This window comes from Globicephala melas, chromosome 10, assembly GCF_963455315.2.
Source record: "Globicephala melas chromosome 10, mGloMel1.2, whole genome shotgun sequence".
NCBI lineage: Eukaryota > Metazoa > Chordata > Mammalia > Artiodactyla > Delphinidae > Globicephala > Globicephala melas.
This window is the reverse complement of record NC_083323.1, coordinates 5,855,241-5,882,070: the sequence shown is the minus strand read 5'-3', so window position 1 is coordinate 5,882,070 and position 26,830 is coordinate 5,855,241. Positions and strand designations below refer to the sequence as shown.

Here is a 26,830-nt window from a genome sequence, read left to right as displayed (position 1 = left end):
TTTTCAGCTAAGCCCAAGTCCTCTGCCGCAGCTGCTCACTGAGTGGGCAGATTCTGTGTACATGGACAGGTGGACAGATGGACGGATGGCCAGCTGAGACTGTGGCTGGCTCCTGGAGAGCCAGATGAGAGCAGAGGGGCAGGGCTGGCCTTCTCGGAGAGCAGGGACGGACCCCAGCCTCTCTTCAGCCCCTCACCTCTGGTGCCTTGACCAGTCCTGGCCCTGGGAGCCCCTGGAAAGCCTCGTCTGTGAGATGGGAGGGAGCCTGCCTGGTGGCTGTGAGGACCACGCAGCAGTGCGTGCAGACACACGTGGACAAACGTTTGCAGAGCTGCAGCTGCCACAGAAGGTCGGCATCGCTGAGGTGGGGCGGGCCTGCTTTTTACCAGATCTACTTCCCATGCCTATTCCAGCCCTTTCTAAGGTATGTGGCCTGGAACTCGCTCGGTTTCCTCCTCTGTGAAGTGGAGAAGGGAGGTCATTAAAGGGCCCTAAAGAGGTGATGGCCCCAGCTCAGGGTCCCTGCCCACCCCCTACCCCGGCCCCGTGTGGCCAGCTCTGCAGTGCCTGTCCCCTCTGAGCCGCCCCTCACCCTGGACCCCTGCCCCCTCCATCCCCTCCCAGGGCTAACCGTCCCCTGAAGTTCCCTGGCTGATCGCTAGGCGTCACCACGAGCACATCCAAGCCTCTCTGAGGCCCAGGTGGCTGGGACCACAGGCCTGTGAGACTTGCCTCCTGGGTTTTCACTCTGCTTGGGCTCCTGAGGCTAGGGGTGCCCCCTTCCTTCCCCAGGGTTGCCAGACACAGCAAATAAAAACACAGGATGCCTGGTTAAGTCCAGATCTCAGATAAACAAGTATTTCCTGAGTAGAAGCATATCCCAAGTATTGCATGGGTCATATTTACACCAAAAAAAGCATTCATTATTTACGTGAAATCCAAATTTAAATGGGTGTCCTGTATTTTATCTGGCAACCTTATCCCTCCCTCCACAGGGACCCTAAAGGGAGCCATGGGGGGTCAGTCAGCTCACACAGGCCCCAGGCCATGGCCTGGCTGTGACCAGGGAGCAGGTCTGTTTCTCTCTCCTGACAGGTGACCAGACGAACGTAGCCCAGGTGCAGGAAAGGCCAACGTGGCGGCTGAGCGAGTGATCCCCCAGCAGCTCTGGGGAGCCCTGGAAGAGAAGCTACAAGAACGCTGGGGGTGTGGCAGCAGGAGACTCCCTAAGGACACGAGCAGCTCCCAGGCGCCTCAGCCGGTGCCTCACCTCCACTGCCCGCCACGTGCTGGGCTTTGGAGTCGCCAACACCTGGGCTCTGGGCTGGCTCGTCCCAAACCAGCTGTGCCCGCTGTCCCTGCCTGCATCTCCGTTCCCTCCCCTGCACAACAGGGTGGCAGCTGTTACTTCCCAGGGTCCTTTGAGGATTAAAGGGCACCAAGGACTTGGTACACAGTAGGAACTCAATAAATGTTGAGCACTTTTCCCTTTCCCCAGGGATCGTATCAAGGGCATGAACTTTGGCAACTTACGCCGATTCCCACCATTTATTCTAACTTGAACAGACTGCCGAATGGTCACTTCACTCGGTAAACAGATACCTGGGCATGCACTGGGTCAGCCACCGTGTGGGCCTGGGGGACAAGGGGTCGAGTCTGGGGCAGTAGGGAGGATCAGTGCTCCAGGAGAGGAATCAGCTCGTGCAGAGAGGCTGCCACGCTTGCCTCGAAGTCACAGACGGCTTCACAAGAGGAGGTGAAGCGAGATAGGCTTTGAAGGATGACGAAGAGTTCTCCAGGAGGTGAGGGGGATGGGGAATGGCACTTGAGGCAGAGAAAATAGCACACAGCAAGGCCCACGACCGGTAAAGAGCCCCCCGGTCACGGGGAGAACAGAAGGCAGGTGGGGGATGGGCGAGGGGCCGCGCTCTGGAAGGCCTTGGAAGGCGGTGAAGGCCGAGCTCCTGGTGCAGGAGAGACAAGGGTTCGTTGTGGCAGCTTCATGACATGCACAGCAGGGAAAGGAGGCACAAGAAGGTCCTCGGTGGGGAATGACATGCCCAGAGGGTCACGCGGAACAGTGGCTCCCACTGCTGTCAGAAGGCGGATGGGACAGGGGGGCCGGGGAAACAGTTAACTGAGCGGAAGGGTGAAGCCTGGCCCCGGGAGGAGGGTGGAGAGGCAGGGCCCCGGGGCTGCATGGGGCTCCGGGCAGTGGGCAAGTCCTGCTCCCTCCCCTCTATCCATTTGTTCATTCAGTATCGTTGGTCTCAGGAGTTGCTAAGATGTGGGTTCAAATCTTGCCTGTGCTACTTACTGTGGACAAATCTCTTGGCTTTCTCACCAGCAGAATGGGGTAACACAGCTACACGGCACATCTGGTCACTCCCGTCACAGTCTGGGCACAGTGCTTGGCACACAGTGATGCCCAGTGACAGGCGACAGTTTTACCAATTTCAGGTCCAGGCACTCCGCCAGGGGACAGAGTATACACCTATTCTCTCATTTTGGTCCTCATAAAAATTTCTATAATGAACACTAATGTTTGTCCCATTTCACAGATGAGAAACTGAGGCCCCAGGACGTGCAGCCGAGAAGGGAGCCAGGGCCAGGGCCAGCTACCCCTGCGCCGTCCACACGAGGAGGCCGAGGTCCTGCCGCCGTGGAGGAAAGCCCACCGCCAACGCCACTAAGTACTGGGGTCTCTGCAGGGCTGCCTGGCAGGGGCTGGCCGGAGGCCAGGCCAGGAGGCCAGGGCGTGAGGCTGGGCACACCAGCCAAACGGGTTGTTTATGGGATGGGAGGCGCGTAAAAAGTAACGGGCTGGATTTATCGTCCCCGCCTCAAGGGCCGTTCTGGGCTGCAAAGGGCCGGGACAGGCCTCCTCCGGCAGCACCATAAATCTGCCCACTAAGTGCGAGAGCTGTTTGTCCTCCCGCCCACCTGGTCTGTAGGCCGGGGCGGGGGGAAGAACCTGCCCCACGCTCTGCCCCGACGAGCAGCCAGAGGGGCAGCCCTGAGGCTGGGGTGGGGTATTCTCCGGCATGGCCACCGTTTCCCCGCTTTTAAAACAGAAAATTCCCAGCCACACACACCCACGGGGAACCTAGAACCCACAGCTGATGACAGAAAGCCCTGGCACAGGGCAGGGGATGTCCCTGGTCCGACAGGAAGCACGCTGGGGCCTCTTAGGTCAAGGCCTGGCCCACACCCCATCACGTGGGAGTCACGCCCCGGGAAGCAATGGGAGCCGGCCAGCCAGGCACACTGATAGGACCCTAAGCTGGCGTTCGGCTGGGGTGGCTCGGGAGGGACCGCGAGCCTTTGTCCGCGGGCATTTGAGTCCGGAGATGGGGGTGGAACAGGAGAAGAAAAACTACCTTGGGCGTCAGAAAGCTGGCCTCCCATCCTGAGGGCCGCCTTGTGCTGTGGCCCAGCTGGGGTTCCCTCCCGCGCTGGGGTGCCAGTGCTCACCCGAAGTTCTTCCCGGGGTAGCTGCGAGCATCACAGCGGTCACGGTGCTCTTGCACCGTGAGCTGCGGAGGGTGGGGCCCGGCCGGGCGAGGACCCCTGCTGGCTGGGACAGGAGGAGAGGCGGGAGCGGCCCGACAGGAGGCAAAGTCCAGAGGAGGGTCAAGGACCAGCCTGGAGGAGCCTGAGGGGAGGGCCCGGGATGAGCGCCGGGACGGGGCGGCAAGGGCGGCCATCTCCCCTGAGAACCACCGGCCCCGGCCCTCTGCCCTGACCCGTCCCCAGGGACCCGTGCCCGAAAACTGCCCGGGGACCTCTGCCGAGGGGTCCCCAGCCGGTCCTGTGGCGGTGTGGGCTTTGGGCGGCGGGCTCAGGGCGAGGCTCCCGGCGGCGGCTGACCCGGAGCGGCTGAGGCTGCGGGGCCTGGGCTCCACTTCAGGGTCTGAGTGCGGCTGGAAGGAGGGCTCTCCTGCAAGTGCCACAGGGGAGCCCAGCCCCCTTCCCGGCCTGGCCCCGGGGCGGTGAAGTGCAGCCCAGAATGCAGAGCAAGGCTGTCCCCATGGCCCCTGCGGGGAGCTCAGAAAACTCCCGAGCCCCTGCCTCCCCAACCAAGCCCGGTTCCTGAGCTCACACCCACCATCCCGGCCACCTGCTCGGGTCCCAGGCCGTGGGCGAGGAGACAGTGTGGGCGCCCGCACCGTGCATGAGCTGCCCCGGGCACCTGCGGTTAGGACGCCGAGCCAGAGGCTGAGCGGGACCCGGGCTTCATTCAGCCTCATGAGAAGCAGAGACTGGCCGGTCCCGCTGTGGGCCCCAGGCTCCCCTCCAGGGTTCCGGACTCCAGCAAGAACAAGGCCCCACGCGGACCAGAGCCACCGGACCCTCCTTCAAACCGCCACTGAAGTACTCCGCACCTACGGAGTGGGGCCGCGCCTCTCTGCGGAAGGGTCTGCCTGCCCTGCCGCTCGCCTTCTGCTCAGCTACTGTCCCGTCCACCCACACTGCCCCCAGTGAGGTCCTGACCCTGACGGCCACCAGGGCCACCTCCCAGAAAATCGCTTCATCTCCCTTCCCAGCCCACAGTGGGTAGCGATCTTCCCCAAATGTGGATCATACGCCCACCCCTGGGGCTGACAGGGGCCCCGTCACTGTCACAGCAAAGTTCAAACCCCTGCCACACACGGTTTCCTGCCCCTCTCACTTCTGGCAGCCAGGTCTGGTTTCAGGCTCTAGGACCCACTCTCTCCGATGGGCAAGGAAGGCTGCAGGCGCACTGACTCTTCCAGAATAAAGCTGGAACCTTAGACGGCAGAGAACCCCCGGCCAGAGGCGAGAGGCCAGGCCGGCCTGAACGAAGGGCCCAGCTGGACGACCACAGGGTGGAAAAACAGGAAGGGCGCCGGGGGCGGGAGCGGCAGGACCCGGAATCTACACGTGACCCCGTGAGAAAAGTATCAGGTACAGGGAAGGGGCTCATATCCGAGTCCCCCTTCCTCTCCATTGAGGCTGCGTGGCTTATAGAAATGACCTGAGGTCAGGACCAGCGCTGGCACCCAGCCCACCAGGCTCTACCACAGAATCACGTCCTCAGCCAGACAGTGCTGGAGGGTGACCAGTGTCTGAGGGCCCTCCCTGCTCAGACGCCATCCCAGAACTCAGGCCCAGCGCGGGCTGTGACTGCACGTCTGTCTAGGGTCTCTGCCTCTCCATCTTCAGAGCCCTGCTCCAAGTTGCTTTCCAATGTCAGCTGCTTCCATTACTCTCAACCCAGGTCTGGACCCAGGGGGCCCCGCCAGCTTCTCGCCCTCTCCTTCCCATCACTGCCGCGAATCCCCCCAAAGCCCCCGGCCCCCCAAAAGCCCCCCAAAAGTGCCGCCCACTCTCCACTCTTCAGCTCCTTCAGAGGCCACCCACCCGCAGGGGCTTCTTCGATCCCTCTCCACCTCCCCCAGGCTCCCAGCCCTCAGGCAGAACTAAGTTCCCTGTGACCCTAACAGGCTGCTGGCCGAGCCCCTCAGCACTGTGGCCCAGGGCCCGAACTGACCACCCAGTACGTGATGCCACGCCAGGCCACGCCACGCCACGCCCTGGGCGCAGACTTGAGCACCACAGCCCCAATCCAGGTTGACCGGCACACTGGGTGAGGAAGTCCCTCTTCTCCTTAGAACCCAATTTCCATGCCTGACCAAAGAAGGGGTGAACCACGGGATAGCTGTAGTCTCTTTAAACACTGGGAGGCAGCCACAGAAGGTGGTCATGATTTGAACCCACACTGCCTAGGTGCCAGTCCTGGTACTACTCCTAGGATCCACGTGACCCCAGGCGCAATACCTGCCTTGTTATTTGCCATCTGCACGTGGGAAGTAACAGTACCTACCCCGTAGGGCTCCAGGGGTTATGAATGAGGTAATTTTAGCGTGACAATATGCCTTGGTCTGCGTGGGACAGTCCCAGTGTGTACCTGCCGCCCTGTCACAATTAATAGCGCCTCCTTTCACTCTCAAAAGTGTACCGGTTTGAACGTTAACTTATATAGCCCCCTGGTTAAGACAGGCAAAGTGCTCATAACGTGCCTGGACGAGTATCAGCTACTCAATTATCATTAAAATGCTAATTCCTGGTTGCCGAGGCGGTTACACAGAGCCACGTGCAATAAAGTGGCCGAGAAGCAGACTCGCACACCGTTCTAACGCCAGCTTCCTGGACTCGATACTGTTCTCTAGTGATGTAAGATGTGACCGTCGGGGGGAACTGAGTGAAGGGTATGCAGGATCTTGCCTTACTATTTTTGCATTTCCTTATGACTCTACAATTACTTCAAAATAAAAAGTTTCAAACTTCCAACCCTATTGTTTGGTGCCTAGCTACAGTTGAGTACAAACTTACAGACAAAATGAACAGATCCTAAAAATACTTCACGCAGGCGTCTCATACACAAAAGGATGAACTCTCAGAGAGCTCCCAGAGTATACCTGCAAACTCGGAAACAGGTGAAAACGGCTCCTGTGAGCTAACAGCTGCGGCAGAGCCCAAGGCCCTTCCCGAGAAGCCAGGAGCCCTCAGGCTCACACAGTCTCCGCCTCTGTGTGTGGACCCAGGGCTGCTGGCTTCACATCAAGACCCCCTACAGACAGGGGTGCGGAACGGCAGTATCAGAAGAGCTACCTCCAGCCCAGAAGCTGGGCCACTCAGCACGGCGACAGACATTAACAAGCATTCTCTGGCCTTCAGAGGAGTGGCTGTCTCAGTCACTGAGTTTGTAACAAAAATTGTGAATTGTAGGGAAAAGAGGCCGGGCCAACTTAGGCTGTTCCTCTGAAGAGAGAAGGGATTGGGTGGGCCATCTCAGGAGGTCTCCACTACGCAATGTTTTTGAACTCCTGGTGCTTGAAGAGGCACACTTGGTACCTGGGATGCTCACGCTTGAGAAACGTCTCTGCTTCTCGCAGGCCTCACCCTGCCTGGGCCGGCCGCAAGCCTCATCGGAACCCTCCACACAGGCTGCCCAGGCTCAGAGGCCAGCCCGCCAGAGCACGGGGTCCTGCCGTGCCCCTGGCTGCATCCTTGGGTGAGTTTCCTATCCTCTCCGTGCCTCGGTTCCTAGTCTGTAAGCATGCAACACGCTAGTGCGTGACAAGCGCTCGTCACAGTGACTGGCATGCAGGAAGCCCCCAGGACGTGCGGCTCTCACTGTCACCATCATCGCCGAATGCAGAAGAAGCCAAGACTCCCTATTCCTGGCTCCCACCTCTGATTTTGGCTGGAGCCACGATTACCCCTGATGCCAAATCTTAAGCTTTGTGAAAACGCGGCCCTGAGTGTCACCAGGAATGCCGGTGGTGGGCGGGCAGTGCCATTTCCTACCCATGTTTATATGTGCATTTGAACAGGCTCAGAAGGATATTAAACAGAACATGAAACGCACTCAGGTAAACCCGTGACGCCCCTGCTGAGAGAATGCCAGCCTGGCGTCCGCTCTGCACGGGCCTCAGCCTTCAGGGACACGGATGCTCAGCTGCCCCGTGGCCAGTTCCAGTGCCTCCACCGTGGGAAAGGAGGCAGCACGGCAGGGCTCCGGCGTGCAGTCAACTGTGCAACGGCCTCTCAGAGCCTCTGGGCCCCTACCACTTGGTCCAGAGCCTGCGCGGACCACAGCGTCCACTAGCACGTGCTGACCAGGAACCTACCTGCACAACCTGAGGATGCGGAGCGTCCGGGCCCAGGGAGCCGCCCAGAACTGAGCGTCACTCTCCTCCCTCCCTCAGGCCTTTGCCATGGGCCCCAGGCAGCACAGGACACAGAGGGGTGGGGAACACGGTCCCCGCCCACAGGGAGCTCCCAGGCTGCAGGGACGCAGGCGGCAGGTAGAAAACTGCCTTCGGTGGCCAGCAACGGTGGGGGGTGGGAGACAGGCAGTCCTCTGAGCACAGACGAGGCAGAGCCTGACAGTGATTCCTGGGCCGGCTCAGGACAGGCTGTGCAGTGACTGGGCGCTCTCACCAGGGCTGAGTGGGGCACCAGTCAGTAGACAGGGTGGCCCGGGGAGCAGCAGGGGCAGACAGAGGCCCAATGTCCTCTTTACGTCTGGGTTCCTGACTGCCCGTGCCTAGCAGGGGCCTGGCGCGCTGCTCAGACCTCCACAGGGAGGACGGGGCTGGACGCTCCTGGAGGGCAGGGGCTGGTCTGACCTCTGCAGCCCTGGGCGGGTCAAGCAGCAAGCGAGCTAGTGCTGGATGCACGGCTGTCTTGATGGGCGTGTCCTGCCCTGAGCACAGACAAAGCCAGGTGCCAGGGCCACCGGCTCACCCCTCGGAAGGGAGTTCCTTGAGGAGGAGGCCTGACTCCTGATCGCCTCTTCACCCTCGGCTGACGCTCAGGCTTCAGCCAGCAGCCAGCACGCAGCAGAGCCTTGCTCAGCGTGCACCCGGGCCCCGACTCTGCTGCTGGCTCGGGAAACTGGCCCAGAGAGGGTGAGGCCCTGCCCTCTCGGGGCCTGTTTCCTCATCTGTGATAAATAACGATAATAAGAGCCCACCTTTATTGAGACTTTCTTTTCAGTATCTTTTTAACTCTATGAAGTAGGGACTTTGACTATCCCCATTGTACAGACCAGGCACAGAGAGGTTAAGTGACTTGCTCAAGGTCACACAGATGACAGGTGCTGGAGCTGGGATTCCAGCCTAGGCTGTGGGGCCCTGGAACCTGTGCTCCTAGTCATGGCATAACACAGAGATGACAGGTCTCCTCTGTGCCAAAGGGCCCTCGGGGATGAACTTTGACAGGTACAGCCCCTTAAGCGCCCCTGCCAGCCTGTCCTGCTGCCTACAGCTGTGGGGACGATGTGACACGTCCTCTCGCTCTGGGGCCTTCCACCACCACCACAGACTGGACCACTGCAGGCACCTGGTGAGGCTTCAGAGCCCGGCCGTGCAGGACAGCTTCCTGCGTCGGGGAGAGGGCACACATGTCTCAAACCCACTACCATCGGCAACAGTGGTGGCCCAGGATCGGTGCCAGGGAGAGAGCAATCCTCCACCAGGCCGGCCAGGAGACCATTCTCATTACTGTCTCTGCTGTTCAGACGACCACACTGGAGCCCCTAGGTCCCTCCCTCCAGAGTGGTTTTCTCAGCTCACTATCATGAGGTAACTCCTAGGGCCCTTACTTAGCATTTCATCCCCTTTCTGGGTGCAGAGCTTCACAGGGATCATGCCTGCTTTTACCCACACGGGGATCCCGGGGACCAGCCAGCGCCTGGCACGTGAATGAACGGAAGAGTGACCTGCCATCGCGCAGCTCGTCAGAGCTTTTGGAGCTCCTTTGTCTCCCTAAATCAATTTTGCTCAGACTGAAAGAAAGGATTCATCACTGGAAGGAAAGGGAAAAGTTCATCCAGGAGTCAACACCTTCTTGGAGCATAGATATGACATAAGTCTTTTTAAAAAAAGAGGAGGTACGGGAGAGGGAGGGAGCTCGAACGTGCTAGCTGCTTGGTGGCCCGTCTACTCTGGGACCCGGGAGGTCCCCCGGGAGCATGACTACAATGGAGAGGTGGAGGCTGGGAGTGGCCTGGCCCGGCTTCCCCCAGGCTGTGGGGTGGAAGAGGGACTTAACGGCTTGCTGGACCAGAGGCTGAGTGGGAAGTGAGTGTGGGCTGTGATGGAGCCAGAACCAGCTCAAAGAAGTGCTGAGCAGAGACAGACAGGCCACAGCTCTCAACAGCTGTGGGTCCCCTCCCACCCAGAGCTGGGAGAGAGGAACAGCCTGTGTCCCCAAATCAAGCATGAGTTCTAAAGGCCTAAAGAAGCTGTCTATGTGAGTTGCCACTCCTAGGGCAGGCACTGCACTTGACCCCTTCAAAGCATTTCCCCTAACGGAGCCCTCACTTGCCTGGGAGGGATTGCTGGTCCCAATTTATAGACAAGGAGACCCAGAGAGGCAGGAGTAACTGCAGAGGCCATGTGACCAGTGGAGGTGAGAATGGCTGAGAACCTAAAACCCGCAACCCCAGCCTGGCCAGATCCACACGCCTCCGGCCAGGGTTTGTGTCATCGCCTGGGAGGTGGGGCCGCTCAGAAGGTCTGAGCCCCATGGCCTTGTTTCTCGGCCGGGAGCCTGGAGCAGACCCTGCTCACGTGTCTGGTCCCCTCTAATCAAACCCAGCTCAGGGGAGGCTCCAAGGGGCTGACAGGCATTAGGAAGAGTCAGGTGGCATGAGGAATCTGATCTGGGGAACAGAGGCCACTTAGGTACAAACCAAGCTGGGTCTCAGCACCGTGAACATGCTCTTCTGAGCTCTGACAATCGTCACTGAAGGTAGCACACAATCACGATGAGCAACTGTCCTGACAACCAACAGAGGCTCAGGAGGGAGCAGCGTGGCCAGTCACCCAGGCCCGTCCCCACCCACAGGCACGACCGCGCGGCTGGCCAACGTCCTGCGCACTTGTCCTGTCCTCTTGGGACCTTCCACAGAGCCTTCGGGAGCCCTGGAAATGCTGCCGCTGGTCCTTCAGCGGCTATCCAAGAAGTTGTCTCCTGTTTTTTAGATTGATGCATTACCCAGATTTAAAAATTAGGAGACTGACACAAAAGTCCTAATGAGAAAAGGGACTCTTCTTTAACCAATATGTCAGTTAATGTAGATTGGGGTTAGTCCCCCAAACCTGTATTCTGGTTACATCTAGATTCCTGGCTTCACCTATAAATCCAGATCTGGCCACCCAGGCCTTTGGGTGGGGTGAGGCACGTAGACTCCAGGCTCCACTGCACGATTAGTTTGAGGCCCAGCCCCTGAAGCATCTGGTTTCCCTAGACGTCCCGCGCCCTTCCCCTCCAGCATCATTTCCCCGCCTCTGCTTACCCAGCTTCCCATGGCTGCTCCCTGCATGAAATCCAAACTCCCGCCCACATTCCACCAGCCTCATGGTCTGGCCCCTGCCAAGCTCCCCTCATCCTGGGATCACTGTGCCCACCATCCCGCCCTTCATTCTGCGTTTCCCGGGAGTCTGGTCCATTCCCACCTCGGGGCCTTTACACACACCCCACCTGGCCTCACAGTTGCTCTCCCTCCTCGTTCCATTTCAGCTCACACGTGGCTTCCTCAAAGAGGCCTTCAGCGCCTGCCTATTTCTGACTATTCCTCCCCCTGGTTTCTTTCCTTACCAGCCTCATCATGTCACAGCTAGCGACCTGGGCTGGAATCCTGACTGCCGTGTCCCTAAGGTATGACCTCCGGCAGGTCCCCTAACTTGACAGGTGAGGGCAGGGACCTCACCTGTCGCAGGGTCATAACACCCCGGCCTCGCCAGGCTGCTGTGAGGGCCCAGCTCAGAGTAAGCGTGTGACCTCACAGCAGCCACTGTCGCTGTCCCCCACATCATCGCGCCCCCCACCGCCAGCTGATGCTGAGGTTTGCTTTGTAACGTCCTTAGAACAACCCATGCTCACAGGCCAAACCAGGACCTGGTTCCACACCGGCCACTGTCTTGCATCACGCTCTTTCCCCCTTCCCGTTCACCCTCTTTTCAACGGGGGGGGGGGCGGGCACAGCTCCACGGGAAAACTGCTCTTCAAGGGAGCAGGGCACACACAGCCCGGCTGACAGGGGCTCCGGCCGTCCCGGCGTCGGGGACGTTACAGCTCGCTCAGAGCAGCCGCCGCCCGGTAAACCCCTCTCCCCGATGAGAGCAGGACTCCCGTCCCACCCCCAACACTCACACTCTTCCTCATAAATCTGCTTTTTATAAAACTCAGTGTGGAGCCAGGGTCCTTGCTTTGGGCAGCTCGACCCCACAGCCCCACAGCTGGGAGGTCTTCTACAGTGCCGCGGACGTCTGGACAACGCGCCCGGAGCAGGTGCCCAGGGACCTCGGAGCTCGGCCTTTCCGTCCTTCTGGGGACCCGGCAGGGATGGGGATTATCGGGCCATCTTGTCTTTGAGGAAACCGCCTAAACAAACACTAAGAATTCTAAGGAGTCCAGTAGGGTAGTTCTGCTTAATTACCCTGGGATTTGTACTTCTTAAATGTTTTTTTTGCTTTTCTATCTCAGGAACTGTTTTCAAATAAAGATCATGCCCAGGGCCCCCAAGTCTCACCTCACAGCCTCTGTTAGCTTTAGCGCACGCCAGCACTTTACTCCCAGGATCTGGTCCTAGCCTCCAAACACCCTGCCGGGTCAACACCACGGCCCCATTTTGCAGATGAGGAAGTTGAGGTTCGGAGCTGCAGAGCCGCCTGAGGAAGGGCTCCCAGCTAGGGAGTGGCGGAGCTGGATTCACACCCTGTCGGACCCGCAGCCCAGCGCCCGCCCTTTTTATTCCCTGCCTCTCGGTGTGAACCGTGCCACAGACCAGAGATGAGGCCCTACAGGGCTCCTCCAGCACCTCCTCCTTGTCTAGGGTCAGCGAACGGCGAGGGGCTGAGGCTGGAACCGTGGGGCTGCCCGGTCCTCCTTCCGCATCTACTCTCTTGAAGGTACAGCACAGCAGGCCACAGGAGAGCGCAGCCGCTCTGCTGCAGCACACAGCCCGCCTGGAGATTCTGGGCCTTGCCATTATCTTAGCCAGGATGCGCCTCCACGCCTTCCAGAATGCTGCTTCCTCTGCCTGGAAGCCACGTGGGTCCTGGCTTCTGGCCAGCTGTCCCATTTCACAGCCCTGCTGCTTTGGGCCCAAACTGACCACCACTGCCCTGACACCAAGGGCCTTCATTTGCTGGGCTCAGCTGGAGGCCAGGCTCTGTCCCAGCCTGGGGCTGTCCCCAGGCTCCCCAGGCACTCCAGTTGGCTGGAGTCTTCCTCCTCTGACCCTCTGCACTGCCCCGAGCTGGCCTGCCATCCCACCCGGCCTACAGAGAGCAGCCGGCTCCTGACCCCAAAGGCCCTCTGCTGGCTGGTGACCCAGTGAACACGCAAGAGACTGAGAAACGAGCCCTCGGCCCGGTCAGACCTCGAGCCCCCCTCAGGGAAAGGGGACCGTCGGGAATGGGGCCCCACTCTTCCTAGCCACATCCAGCCCCCAGCCCAGAACGGAAAATAGCTTCTCCAGACACATCTGCCCATCTGCGGCCCCATCTCGTCCCCACATAAGAACACCAGAAACACCGACAGCCCTGCTGTAGGGGCAGAGGGCGGGAGCTGGGAGGTGTCCCTGCAGAACCGACACCAGAAGCACACAACAGCCATGCAGGCCCGCACCAGAGTTCCCTGCCTTGACCCTGAGGCCCCCAGGATCAAGATGCGGAGAGGGGGTTCCCAGAGGCCACCTGTTTCCACAGGGGAGGGGGCGTGACGGGGCAGCGCGAGCCAGTACTCACCATTGGAGCGGTGGATACAGGTGTGCTGGTTGTCGCTGAGGAAAAAGCCGCTGTGGCACTGACACTCGTAGCTGCCCATGGCATTGACACAGATCTGCTGGCAGCCGCCGTTGTTGTCCTGACACTCGTCCACATCTGTGAGAAAAGGAAGAGCAGGGGACAAGAGAGATCACACCTGGAGCTACAAGTGAGGCGTGGTCACCTGGAAGGACACGGATGCCATCAGCTCTCCTGGCTGCAGAGCGATAGCACAGAGGTACCGCTCGGTGGTACGCCACGGTGGTACCCTCCAACAGTACTTCATGGAGTTACTCCACAGAGGTAGACACTTACAAAGGCTGCAGTGCTAGCTGGCCCTGGCTTTCCTGTGTGGCCAGCGCTACTCTAAGCGTCTTACCTGCATTAACACCTTTAATTTTCACAGAAACCCTATACATCAGATCTAGGTCTGGGTCTATTTTACAGATGAGTAAACTGAGGTACAGAGAGGCCAAGTTACTTATCCAAGGTCCCACGGAGGCAGGAATCAAGCCTGGTGGTCCGCCTCCCAAACCTGGGCTCTCACTGATGTCACCTAACCCTCCCTCTCCAGGAAGACCTGCAACTAACACCATCTACCCCCGGCTCGAAGAGCCTCACGAACCCAATCCCACCGTCCCCTTTCTTCAGTCACACCTCAGATCTGCAACCAGCAGGACAGACCTTGCAGCAAGGGAGAGGCTGGAGGCCAGGGCAGCCTGCTTTCTGCCTCGAAAACTGATTTCAAAAGCCCTGAGAAGGGGAGGTTTTTAAAAGGCCCTGACCTCTGGCTGCCGAGACTGCTACGGAGAGCTGCTGAGCGGTCTTTCCCACTCTCCGGGAGAGACAGACCTCGGGGCCGACACTCATTTTTGACCAGAGGCTGCTGGCACAAAGGGTGCTATTGGCTGAAAGGAGTCTTTATGAAGTTCTGGTCTTGAACAGAACAGCATGTTTCAATTACCCAAGTCATAACCCCCTACACTGTCAGCTTGTTTAATGAAAGAACGGCTTCTTAAACCTTAATGTGCCGTGTCTGTATTGTCATTTTAATAGGCAAATATATGAAACCACAAAGGCAACGTGAGCTACTGGCTGCTTTGAGCCAATCCCACGACCCCCAACACACGGGCGTGCACACACACACACTCACTAGCTTTGGCACTGAACTTTTTAAACAGTTCTTTTTTTTTGCGGTGCGCGGGCCTCTCACCGTTGTGGCCTCTCCCGTTGCGGAGCACAGGCTCCGGACGCGCAGGCTCAGCGGCCATGGCTCACGGGCCCAGCCGCTCCACGGCACGTGGGATCCTCCCGGACCGGGGCACGAACCCGTGTCCCCTGCATCGGCAGGCGGACTCTCAACCACTGCGCCACCGGGGAAGCCCCCTAAACAGTTCTTTTTAACACAACCACCTTTAAGTACTGGCACCAAAAGGATGTGAAAAGGTAGACTCAGGCAGACTGACCTGCACTGAACCCGAGGAGGACTCAGTGCTGGCGCTATGTCAGCTGGGTCCTACTTCGGCTCAGGGACAACAGACCACTTCCCCACCCATGAGACCACACTGCTGCCTTTGAGGCTGACGGCGAGGCAGGTCATTATTCTCCTGCAAGCTCAAATGTCAGCCCTGTGGCAGCCAGGACGGAGGCAGAGCTCTGAACTATAAAAGCCACCAACAATTAGAGCTAAAACGGTAAAGGTGGCTCTTGCTGAGAGGAGACTGACAGGGGGTTCCGGGGGAAGCTGGGAAGGATAGAGAGGGATTTTTCGGAAGACCTTTCTACACTCAACGAGTCTTACTGATGGTTCCCTAAAGGCCCAGTGCCAGGGTCACCTTTGCTGGGGGCATCTCCCCTCCACACCCCAGCAGCGTCTGCCTCTGGGGGTCTGCCCCCGCCTGCACCAGACCATGAACAGCTCTGAGCCAGGCACTGTGTCCTGTTCATCCTATTAATAACATAACGCTAACCTTCCTGGAGTGCTCGTCGTGTGTCAGGCACAGGGCCTCACTCCACCCACACACCCAATCCTTGCGGCAACACTGAGTGATAGGCCGTGTTACCGACTCCATTTTACAGATGAAGACATCTGAGAGTTGAAGTAACCTGGGCAAAGCCACAGAGCTGCCTGGAGCAGAGGCAGGACTCAGACCTGCTGTCCAGCTCCTGAGCACGTGCCTTTGGAGCCCCTGCTAGGCTGGCCACACCAGCAAGTGCGTTCAGACTAAGGTGATGAAGAACCGGCTGCTCTTGAAACGAACTCAAGCTGGGTGTCACCTTGAAAGTATCTGCAAACACGAAGCTGGGGCCAGCCTGCATGAGTAACTCAGGAGAGTCCCAGCACACCGGCTCAGCCCCGTTTCTGTTCCAATAACACCCGCCAGGGGCTCCGAGGCCCACGTGCCGGCACACACATAAGGATAAGATTTGAACACGGGGAGCCGCTCCTGGGACGCGTGCAGACTGAGTCACGCTCTTTGAGGTTCTTCCCATGGCTCTCAGATCCTTTGCTCTGTACCTCGGCTTCCCCAGCCCTCGCAAAGGTTCAATTGGTAAAACAAGCCACAGATACAGGCCCTCAAACGCTGAATTCACAGTGTGGAAACACTACTTCCACCCCATCATCAGTGAACTCCCTGGTTCCCCCCATCTGGCCTGGCCCACCCCGTCACCTCACTGGAAGCTAGGAACCAAAGGGCACTGACGTCACACACCTACAAAGCCTCAGCGAGCTGGCAGGGTGGCTGGGCCTTGCCACTGTTTACACTAGCGGGGAACAATGACTCCAACGCTGACGAATAATTTGAAACAAATGCGAAGCCATGTAAACATTCTCCCCCCCCCAACCCCGCACCCTCGCTCCCAAATGATAAAGCCCTAAGATTAAGCAGGAGGGAAGAGGGGGCCGCCCGCTCTGCACCCTTTTTCCACTGTGGCCCAAACACAGGCCTCCCCCAAGCTGGGCAGGAAATCAGTCTCAGAATTCCTTGGGGTAGCCTGCAGTCATCACCACCTTCTCTAGAGACTGGCTGAGGACTGGCCTCATACCCCTCACACCCCTGCGTCCCCAGCCCTCCACATGGGACCCACGGTGAGGTCTGAACGGTACCAACGGAAGCAGTTGGGTCCTTGAGATGCCTGCCCGCCGGCCTAGGACAGACTGGGTTCCCCTGGAGGCCCGGAGCAGGCCCGGCAGGCACTGTGGGAAACAATTAGCTCCTTGGCCCTCCTGACTGGGGCAAGCCCGGCGCACACTGCTCCTTGGTCCCCACGGACTTGGCACATTCTGGTATACGAGGTGCCCCGTGGCAAGGAGACAGCCTACATCTGGGAGTCGGGCAACCTGAGTTCCGCCCCCGGCCTCTTGGCCCGTGGAGGGTGCCCAGGTCTCGTCCACAGGAAGGACCCAGACTGTGTCCTCCAGGAAGCCCTCCTGGAGTGCTTGAGATACACGCGGTCCTCTTCCTTCTCTCCTGGGGAACTGACTGCTCCATGCTCTGCTGGGCCCCTATGTGGGAGCCCCCCACCTCCTACATGAGTATTCACGTTGACTGGTGGGGCTGGCAGCCTCGTCATCATAAATAATAGCTCTCACTGCTGGCCAGGGCCCGGCTGGGGAGCTCAGGCACTGTCTTAATACGTCTGCACAACAGCTCCACACAGGGGGCATTATTCTTATCAAGCCAATTCTCACATGAGAAGCTGAGAGGGGAAGAGACTTGCCCAGTGCTCTAGAACCGGTGGAGGGGGATGGGAAGCCCAGCGAGACTGGACCCAAAGCCCTTACTCTACTCTTCCATGACGTGCTTCTCTGAGTGAGGATGCTTTGAGGCGAGTGTAAGCTCCCTGGGCATCTGTTCTTACAATCGTCCCCCGGCCCACGTGCTCACGTCTCTAAAACCCAGGGCAAGAGCTCCCTCCTCTCCAAAGTCTTCCTGGTGCCGGGCAGAATTTGCTGACCGCTGGCTCCCAGACCAAGCAGACCTTCGTTCACAACCTTCTTCCTCTGCCCCGGACCTCGGGCTTGGCCATGCTGTCTCTGCTCTGGGCTGTTGTCAGCCCGGAGTCTCCTGCACATCCCTGCACCCAGCAGAGGGTCGGGCTGAGTGGGTGCTCAGGAGTGAGCGGGATAGACTGAAGGGCACACATGTGCTGCACACACCAGTGACAGGGAGCTCTACCATACAAGGCCAGTCCCCTGGAGCAGGGCGCCGTTGCGGTTCCTTCTGGGCAGGCCGAGGGGCTCATTCACGGCTCTCCATAGCCTGCCCACCTCTCCGCCCGCCCCACCGACACCCGCTGTTCTCTGAAACCCCCCCGTCAATCACACATGCCTTCACGCGCACATGTGCACCTCTCCCTGGGACGCCCTCTCCCTCCTGGTCCAGGCAGAAGTTCTTCTCGCCTTTGAAATCCACTGGAAGCACTTTTGCTCATTCCCTCCGCAGACACTGAGTACCCGCTACGTGCTCCACTCCCCGAAGTGATACCACTGGTTAAGCCCCTGCTCGGCGAGCCGCCGGCGGCGTGTGGGACCCAAGCGTGGAGGCGGAGGCTTTGTGGAGGAAGTGATGGGAGCCGAGGCTGGAGAACAAGAAGTGAGAGATGCGGAAGCAAAGTCTCGTGGAAGGTGCAGAGCGGGGCACAGGTGGGGAAGGGCTGCAGCTACTTGGGCAGGAGAGGAGTTCTGGAAGCTTTGTGGCCTGCACATCCCTCCTCAAGAAGATTCCCCCAGGGCTCTCGCAAAGCCAGCCCTGTCTGGGTCCTCCTGGCCCCCTCCCACCAGTCCTGCTGGCAGAGGGGACAGTCCCTGGGGAAGACAGAGTGTCACCAACCACCAAGGCCTCGGGTGGAGGCTGAGCCTGTTTCTGATCCACGATCCACGCTCCCTGAGCGAGCTCTGGGTGGGACGGGACGGGGGAGCGCTCCACCTCTGAATCTTGCTGGCAGCTCGTGGTCCTTCGTCATTATTTATGACCACAGCTGAACGTTCCCAAAAGGCAGGGAGCTCCTCGGCACAGGGACTTGGCTACAAAGCAGAGAGGAGGCCCCGGGGGTTCTGGGGCAGACTCTAGGAGGCTCCTCTCGGGAAACCCTTTTAACGGGCAGCAGAAGAGATGGACAGAGTGTGGAGAAAGGACCCCAAAGGCTCCAGCGCTGTGAGGGTCTGGCACAGAGCTCATCGTGGGCTGCCTGGTCCAGCCAGGTCACCCTCTGGGAAGGTCCCGGCCTGCAGCCTCCCCAGGAGAACGTTCTCCCTTCCACGTCTCCCACAGACCTGTCTTCAGCTGCGTCCGGGACTGCTGCAGCCCCCGCCCTTCTGGGTCGGGCTGCTGGTGGCAGGCCAGGGTGCTGACAGGGGGAGGAAGCTGAACGGCAGCCAGTCGCTGCCTTGGGGGCCCCAGCTGGTGGCGCTGGGGACACCCTCTGCAACAGATCGTCCCATGTGGTCTGGGGTGAAGACATATGGCCTGGGCTCCTGGGAGGCTGCTCCCCAGCCCGAGGCCCCACGCCGGGTGCACAGTGAGGACACGGAAGGTGGGAGGGAGCGAGGGAGGGGGACAAGGGCGCCCAGGAGGGCCAAAGAGGGGCCTCGTTCTGGCTCTGCCCGCCCCCCTCCCAGCCACCCTGGCCCAAGAAGCCCCCTCCCTCCGGGGGCTTGCCCCACACCCAAGCAGTCACCAAGCCTGGTGACTCTCCCTCTCCGCCTTGCCCGTCTGTCCTGCCTCTACTCCCAGGGCACAGCCTTGCCTCGGGCCTCAGCCTCTCCCTACAGGCGTCCACACGCTCCTGGATCGCCCGGCCTCTCGTCTCTCCCTCGCAATCCCAGGGCCCACTGTGGCGACTCTAGTCGGAACAAGACACAGCACCCCGGCACCAAAGATCAAGTCCAAACAAGGGGTCCGGGGTCAGGTGCCCCCTGCCTCACTCTGCCCTGCACGAGCATAGGTCCGGGCACCGGGGTCGGGAGAGACGGACCTCAGCTGTGGTTTCTGCCCACTTCTGTTCAGTGCCCACCACTCACAGGGAGAAGGCCGCCTCCACTCCCGCCAGCTGCTGAAGGGTCCTATCTGGGATGGGCCCGTGTGTGGGACGGACGAGGCTGTTTTCCAGCAAGAAGGCATCCCAGAGCCGGCACCGACGGGCCGCGGGTCGGCCTGCTTCTGAAAGGCCTCTGCAGGCAGGCCTGTGGTTTGCCCAGGAGGTCTGCTTCTTGGCCCAAGGTGCCGGTGTTTGTTTTTATTAATAGCTGACTGTCTGTCCTATTTTGGGCCCAGAATCCAGGTTTGCAGCTATTTGTAACAACTAAAAATTACACCTGGATACAGCTTTGGTTGCTTTGTGCTTCCCACGAACGCCTCACAATTTGAAACAGAGACTCTGTGTTCTGCCTGAACCCCACCCATGTTCTCCTGGCTGCCAAGAGCCTACTGTGTGTCAGGCCCTGTGCCCGGCCCCAGCACCCCAGCTCCCAGCACGGGTCCGGGAACAGAGGCAGAGGCACTGGCCCATCTCAGAAACCGAACTCAACCTCCAACCCTGAGAACGCCCTCCTGGCCCCCGGGGGCTGAGGCCCCAGCCCTCCCCCTCCTGAGGCTCCTTTCAGAAGGGAGGCTTAGGCGGAAAGTCCCCTTGGCCATCGAGCGGCTCTTGCAAAATTGCATTTGATGGGGTAAGTGTAAATAAATGAGAACCAGATGGATTAGATTTCGGGTGAAATACACATGGGTCTTAGAGCTTTGGGGCCTGGGTTCTCCCAGATCCAGGGCGCTCCCCGAGCTGTCAGAGGTGCTGGCACGGCAGGCAGGAGGTGTGACTTGAGTCTCCTGGGACCCGCCTACCTCCTGGTCCGGGCATCCGCTGGGGCCTTCTCTGGGGCTCCTGGCCCCCCAGCAGGTCGGCTGTGTGTGGGAGACACAGGGTCTCCTGCCGTAGCCCTGCTCTGATGCCGAGCCCCTTGGGCTGGGCCTGTCCCGGCTCAGCGCTGGGAGATGAGGCACATGACTGGTGGGGTCAGCTTTCCAGACCAGCAAGCCCATTGCTCACACCCAGACGCAAGGAGCCAGCCCAGGGCGGGCCAGAGCTCTGTTGAGACTGCTGTGCTGGCCTGTGGGGTCTGGTCACTGCATCCCTCATCTGGGCCTCACCTTCAATCCCAGCTGCTGCCTGTGGTCTCCCAGTGACGGCTGAGCAGCAACGAACATCGAAGGACCAGGAGTTTGCTGCCTAACTCCAGCTGACGGCCGCTCCACCTTATAATAACCTACATGGTGTCCCCGTGCAACCACTACCTGCGGGTCCTGGCTCTTGGCCCCCAGGTCACACCAGCTGGGGTACAAGATTCAGTAAGTAACTTGCTGTGTGGCCTTCGGCACGGTGCTTAACCATTCTGGGCCCTGGTTTCCTTCCCTATAAAACAGGGATAACAGTAACTGGAGTTGTTTTGGGAATTAAGAAGATAACGGAGGTAAAGCACTTAGCACAGTGTCTGGCGCACGCAGGCCACCGACACGTTAACAACTGTTGAGCAAAGCCAGCACGAGTGCTCCAGGGGTCACAGGCGGGAATACCCTCTGGGGGATGGCAAAGTCCCCCCCAAGTTGGAAAACCGACAACAAAGCGCATCCGAAGGGAGCGCTCAGTCTTTTTTTTTTTTTTGAATTGATTTATTTAGACGGCAGGTCAGTCTTGCCTCGGCCTTCCGGCCTCCCAGCAGAGCAGCCTCAGCTCCTGGAGTTTCTCCCTCCTGACGTAGGTTCTGGCCTGCTCACCGCCTGAGTCGCCCTTCTTGGGGGAACACGCCCACCAGCTGCTTAACAGTGGAGAGATGCCTATTCAAATCTTCTGCCCACTTTTAAACGGGGTTGTTTGCCTTTTCACTGTTGAGTTGTAAGAGTTCTATATAAGATATATAATTCTCGATACTAGACCCTTGTGGGATCGCTTTTTCCGACTTCATGGACAATCCCTCCTTTAAAGGAGCCTTGGGTGGCCCCAGGCCCCAGGAGGTCAGTGCACCTATGGGGGCCACATCCACAAGGCCTGGGCTCCTCTTGGGCTCCGTTCCTGGAAGATGTCACCCTGTCCCATGGCTTTTCCAGCCACTTAACGTGCCAACACTGCCCAAACCTCTAGGCCTGCCTGCTCCACCATCCTCCAGACTCAGAGATCAGCGCCTGTACTTGGTTGTCCAACAGGCAGGACACACCGAACACGGCCCACGGCGAACTCCTAACTCCACTTCCCACAACAGAAAACAGAGCAGAACAAAGCACAGCCCGGTCCCACCCTCAGCCTTCTGCATCTCGGCAAATGGCAGCGCAACCCACAGCGGCTTCAGCCAGAACACCTGCTAGTCACCGGGTACGTCCATGTACGGCGTCTGCCTTGTGATTGTTTCTCTGTCTCCCCGGGGAATACAGAGTCTTTGAGAACAGGTACATCTTGAGTGTGGCTGTACCTCAGGGTTTTAAACAGTGCACGGGGCACATGATCCGTGTTTGCGGACCGAGTGACTGACCGAGAACTGGCTGGGAGAGGCAGCTCTGGCCCCGAGGCCCTGACTGCAGGCCTGTCCCACAGGGATGGGCTGTGTGGCCCCGGAGGGGCTGCCCAGTGAGGCAGCTCTAGATGACTGATGGCACTGAGTGCCGGCTGGTGGGTCCTTGGGGCGTAGAGTGAGAGCTGGTAGGAGAAGAGCTGTGCTCGTGGGCCTGCCTGCCTCAGTCTCGCCCAGCAGTGAGCCCCATCGTGGCGGTGGGCACAGCCCCGCCTGTGGGCAGCTCGTGGCAGGATCAGGGTGGAGCGGGAACAGATGCCCTCAAACACTGCCAGCCCGTGAGCTTTGGGGCTCAGTGAACGAACGGAGCCACGTGGGGCTCCTGGTAAGTCAGCACAGCCCAAAGTGTCTTCCTGCTTTGTGGGCGCTTTCACCAGTATGAGGACCAAAGTCTTCAGCTGAAGAAAAGCCATTCTGACCGGGTAGTGCTTCAGGGGCGGGTGGAGGGGGCGGGGGTTTGAAGGCAGTGGAATGCCCTGCTGAATGCCTCTTCATTGCCCTTTGTCTATGGCAAGACCAGCTCCTCCTTTAATCTCTCTAGCATGGGCAGGAGAGGAGGCTGCAGCAGATGGAAGGGAACCCCCGTTCCTGGAGCCCCTGCTGTGCAGGCACTCTCATTACAGTGTCCCATTCGGCCTCAGCCCGGGGCAGTAGCAGCAGCGTTATAACCAGGAGCGCCAAGCAGTGAGCGGCCTGCCGTCTGTCACCAGCGTGTGGGTGACGGAGCCAGCACGGGAACAGGACGCTTTTGTCCGCCCGCCCTCGGGCCTCTGACAGCACAGCTGTAAACACGATCCTGGTTGGACACCTATGGGAGGCACTGGAGTTTTTAAAAATTTCTTTTGATGGGGATAAGAATGCAGGACTGGAAAGAGGGAAGGGGACAAAAGCCAACCAACCAACCAAACCCTGGAACCAAAGCAAGACGCTCTAAGAAAAGAAGGGGAAATGCTCTGCCAGGATTCTTAGAGAACATCCTCAGAAACGAAACAGGCCCAGCTGGCTGTGATGGCCCCCGCGGGCCTGTGGGTGGGGCAGGCGGAGGGCACGTCTTTCCCACTGCCTTGGGAAAAACGCCACAGACTCAAGATGGGCCCAGGAGCTCCCCGTGCCGCCCCGATGGACACAGGTCCTCTGGCTGGTCCATCACGCCTGACTCTGGCCACGTCGAATGCCTTGCTACCAGCACAAATCTCTCACCACTGGTTCTGCCTGGAATTCTGAATACCTTCAAGCATCACATCTTCCCAACGAAACTCAGCATTTCCTTCCACCTTCCAAAGCTGCTGAGTATAAAATCCGGGCCTTTCCACTTACCGGGCTACTGTGGGTGCTTCCTGGAGGCCCGTTCCCGTCCTCCTTCCCGCCAGTGGCCTCCACTGGTGGCTCTGGGAGCTCTCCGTGAGTGGCAGGGCTCCCGCCCCAGCCTGCCATGGCTCCTTCACCTGGCTGTCTGCGAGGCGGCCTGCTCTTCCCACGCTCAGCAGTCCCTCATTGTCAGGCACTGGGTAGGTCAGGCAGCCACAGCAAGACTGCGAAATGATTTTATGCCAATAGAGTTGACACGTTCAAGAAAGTAGCAGGCAGAGGGGCTGGAAGAGGGCAGAGGTGGAGGCTGACGTGGGCACCAGGGAGCTGCGTGGAAAAGGCAGCACCGGGCTGGCTGAAGCCCCGGAAGGACCGTGTGCCTCCCCATGGCTGGCCCCACCCTACCCCGCCCCTTTCCAGCCCAGGTTGTGACATGACCTTTCCATAGCATTCCTGCCCTCGAGAACTTAGCGTGGGTCCCTATCACTTGTCCAATAAGACTTTTATTATTCCAAAATTTGAGTTCACAAGGAATTTTGAAAAACAGCAGAAAACAAAAGATCAACAAATTTACACTCTAGCTACAACCCCAATCATGAACATATTGTACTTCGGCCTTTTTTCACGTCCTGAGTTTCTGCTAGTGCTAACAGATCACTCTGTACGTGACCGTCCCACCCTTCTTCACTGAAAGCTGAGTTAGTGCCCTTGTCATGCTGGGGCTCAGTCCTGGCCGCCCTTCTCACCTGCCGCTGTCCAGGCCGTAAGGGACCCCCCTCCCACCTCGGTGTGCTGTCTCTCTTCCACCCCATTAGTAAACTCCCCTGCGAGGGACATGTCTGGGTAGCCGTAGCCCTTTTTATTTTCGGGATTTTTCCTCCAGATGGATTCCCAGAAGTGGTATTCCGGGGCAAAGGCCACAAGCTTTTTTACTTCTCATCGTTCCCCGTCAGTCCCCTGTGACTCTGCACACGGTTTGCTGACTTCCCCGCCCTAGAGTGTATCTGCACGAGCAGCCGTCTCATCTGAAGTCATCTCTCTAATGCCCACGTCTTCCCCGAGAGAACTGGGATTAGCCACGTGTGCCTGTCCATTCATTCACTCACTCAACAAGGCAGGGGATAGGCAGTGGGCATGAGGCCAAGGCCTGGCCTCAGGGAGCCGCCCGACCAGGGGGAGAGAAGTGGTAAGACCAGGTAAGACCAGGGATCAGGAACCAAGCTGAGAGGCAGGGGAGCCTCTCCCTAAACTGCACGAGGACCAGCGCGGGGAGAGGTGTGTCTGGGCGTGGGATGCCTGCCGTGTGTGTGTGTGTGTGTGTGTGTGTGTGTGTGTGTGTGCGCCTGCACGGGTTTGGTGAAGCTGGAGTAGCACGTAGGGCCCTGGTGGCTGTCGAAGGAGGGGCTAGGAACCAGGCTCGCACCTGACGTGCCTAAGATGCAGCCAGAGGTGATTCCCTGCCGCTCCTACATCTGCAGGTTTCAATCTCCAGATCTCAGGCTCAGAGAGCAATGGGGACGCGTGGCTCTGCTGACAGGCCACCACCTCCCACACCACTGTCCACGCCCGAGCCCACTCTCCCACCCGACCGAGGCTTTTCCATCGCCCACACCACTGTCCACGCCCGAGCCCACTCTCCCACCCGACCGAGGCTTTTCCATCGCCCACACCACTGTCCACGCCCGAGCCCACTCTCCCACCCGACCGAGGCTTTTCCATCGCCCACACCACTGTCCACGCCCGAGCCCACTCTCCCACCCGACCGAGGCTTTTCCATCGCCCACACCACTGTCCACGCCCGAGCCCACTCTCCCACCCGACCGAGGCTTTTCCATCGCCCACACCACTGTCCACGCCCGAGCCCACTCTCCCACCCGACCGAGGCTTTTCCATCGCCCACACCACTGTCCACGCCCGAGCCCACTCTCCCACCCGACCGAGGCTTTTCCATCGCCCACACCACTGTCCACGCCCGAGCCCACTCTCCCACCCGACCGAGGCTTTTCCATCGCCCACACCACTGTCCACGCCCGAGCCCACTCTCCCACCCGACCGAGGCTTTTCCATCGCCCACACCACTGTCCACGCCCGAGCCCACTCTCCCACCCGACCGAGGCTTTTCCATCGCCCACACCACTGTCCACGCCCGAGCCCACTCTCCCACCCGACCGAGGCTTTTCCACCTCCCACACCACTGTCCACGCCCGAGCCCACTCTCCCACCCGACCGAGGCTTTTCACCTCTAGGCTTTGCGGCGGCTGTTCCCTGCTGCCCTCACCCCACCTCCGCCCCCACCTGGTGACCTTTCACTTACTGCTGGCAGGGTGAGATGGTCCCCCTCCCTCCCCCCTCCCCCCAGGACTCGGTGCAGTGTTCATCACAACAAGGATGCCGCTCTGGGAGTACTTCTGCACAGAGCCTAGACCTCCCTGAGAGTGCCAGGCACAGCTAAGTCGTCTCTGGACCCCCTGACCTGGCAGATACGGGCACTCAGGGGGTCAGCTGCTGACCCCGAGGTTACAGATCCTTCCCCCATCCGGACGGCCACAGCACCAGCAGCGCTCACTCAGCGCCTACAGGCCGCCAGGCCCTCCACATCCTGGACTCTTGACTCCAGTCCCACACCCCAGCCACGTGATTACACACCAAGAGGGAAAAAGTCTTCTGGGGCGGGGGGAAGCGGCGTACAAACACCAATGCACAATCATAACCATACAGTCAGCTCTACACACAGATGGTATCGGGCAAGAACATGAGGACACGAAGGCTGTTGACCTGTTGCGGTGGCGAGCTAATGGGGGGATTATTTTCTGTCTTTTCTATCGATTTCTCTGAGTGTTTCTGTGTGATTATTACACTTGTGGAAGATGGATAAGCAAACAGACCTTTTCAACTCTGCGTGACGAGCACCGTGACTCTGGTCGGTCCAAGGGCGGGGGTGGGACCCAGTCAGGCTGCCGGGAAGGCCGGGGAAGAGGTGCAGAAGGATGGACTAGAGCACTCGGGACAGGCAAGGGAAGACGTTCTCCAGGTGGGAGGAAGCAAGAGCGCAGGGGGACAGGCTTCGTATTCACAGGGAGAGAAGGCAAGGCTGGAGTGGCAGGCGGAGCCCAGAGCCCGAGAAGCCAGCTGCCAGGCTGAGGACCCCAGACTCCTCCAATGGCAAGAGGGGCCCCAGGAGGATCCCACTCAGAGAGGCCTCCACCAAGGCTCATCCAGACGACTTCACCGGCATCTGACCCCTTGGCGGCCAGCACGTAAGCCAGGGCAGGGCAAGTCGGCCTGTGGGATCCTCTCCCACCATTAAGGTAACACCTGAGGGGTTACTAAAGACCCCAGACCGGGCTTCCCTGGTGGCGCAGTGGTTGGGAGTCTGCCTGCTGATGCAGGGGACACGGGTTCGTGCCCCGGTCCGGGAAGATCCCACATGCCGCGGAGCGGCTGGGCCCGTGAGCTATGGCCGCTGAGCCTGCGCGTCCGGAGCCTGTGCTCCACAACGGGAGAGGCCACAACAGTGAGAGGCCTGCGTACTGCAAAAAAAAAAAAACACAAAAAACCCCAAACCAAACCAAAACAAAAAAAAGACCCCATACCAAGCAGCTGGGAGGCTGCCACCATGGCCACCTACTTCCAACAAACAAGGAGTGCCAGCCGG

General features: G+C 59.4%; 1 protein-coding gene across 5 annotated transcripts in view; it reads right to left on the bottom strand.

Moving 5' to 3' along the window:
- Positions 1-26,830, bottom strand: part of SCUBE1 (signal peptide, CUB domain and EGF like domain containing 1) — a 131,067-nt gene that overhangs the window by 69,763 nt on the left and 34,474 nt on the right. For all 5 annotated transcript variants that reach the window (XR_009565479.2, XM_030855708.3, XM_060306272.1 and 2 more), the window contains exon 4: positions 13,290-13,424. Coding sequence is in view for 4 of the 5 variants with exons in the window: in XM_030855708.3 (XP_030711568.2) it covers positions 13,290-13,424 (135 nt within the window). In the remaining variant the exon portion in view is untranslated. The remainder of the gene's footprint in view (positions 1-13,289; positions 13,425-26,830) is intronic.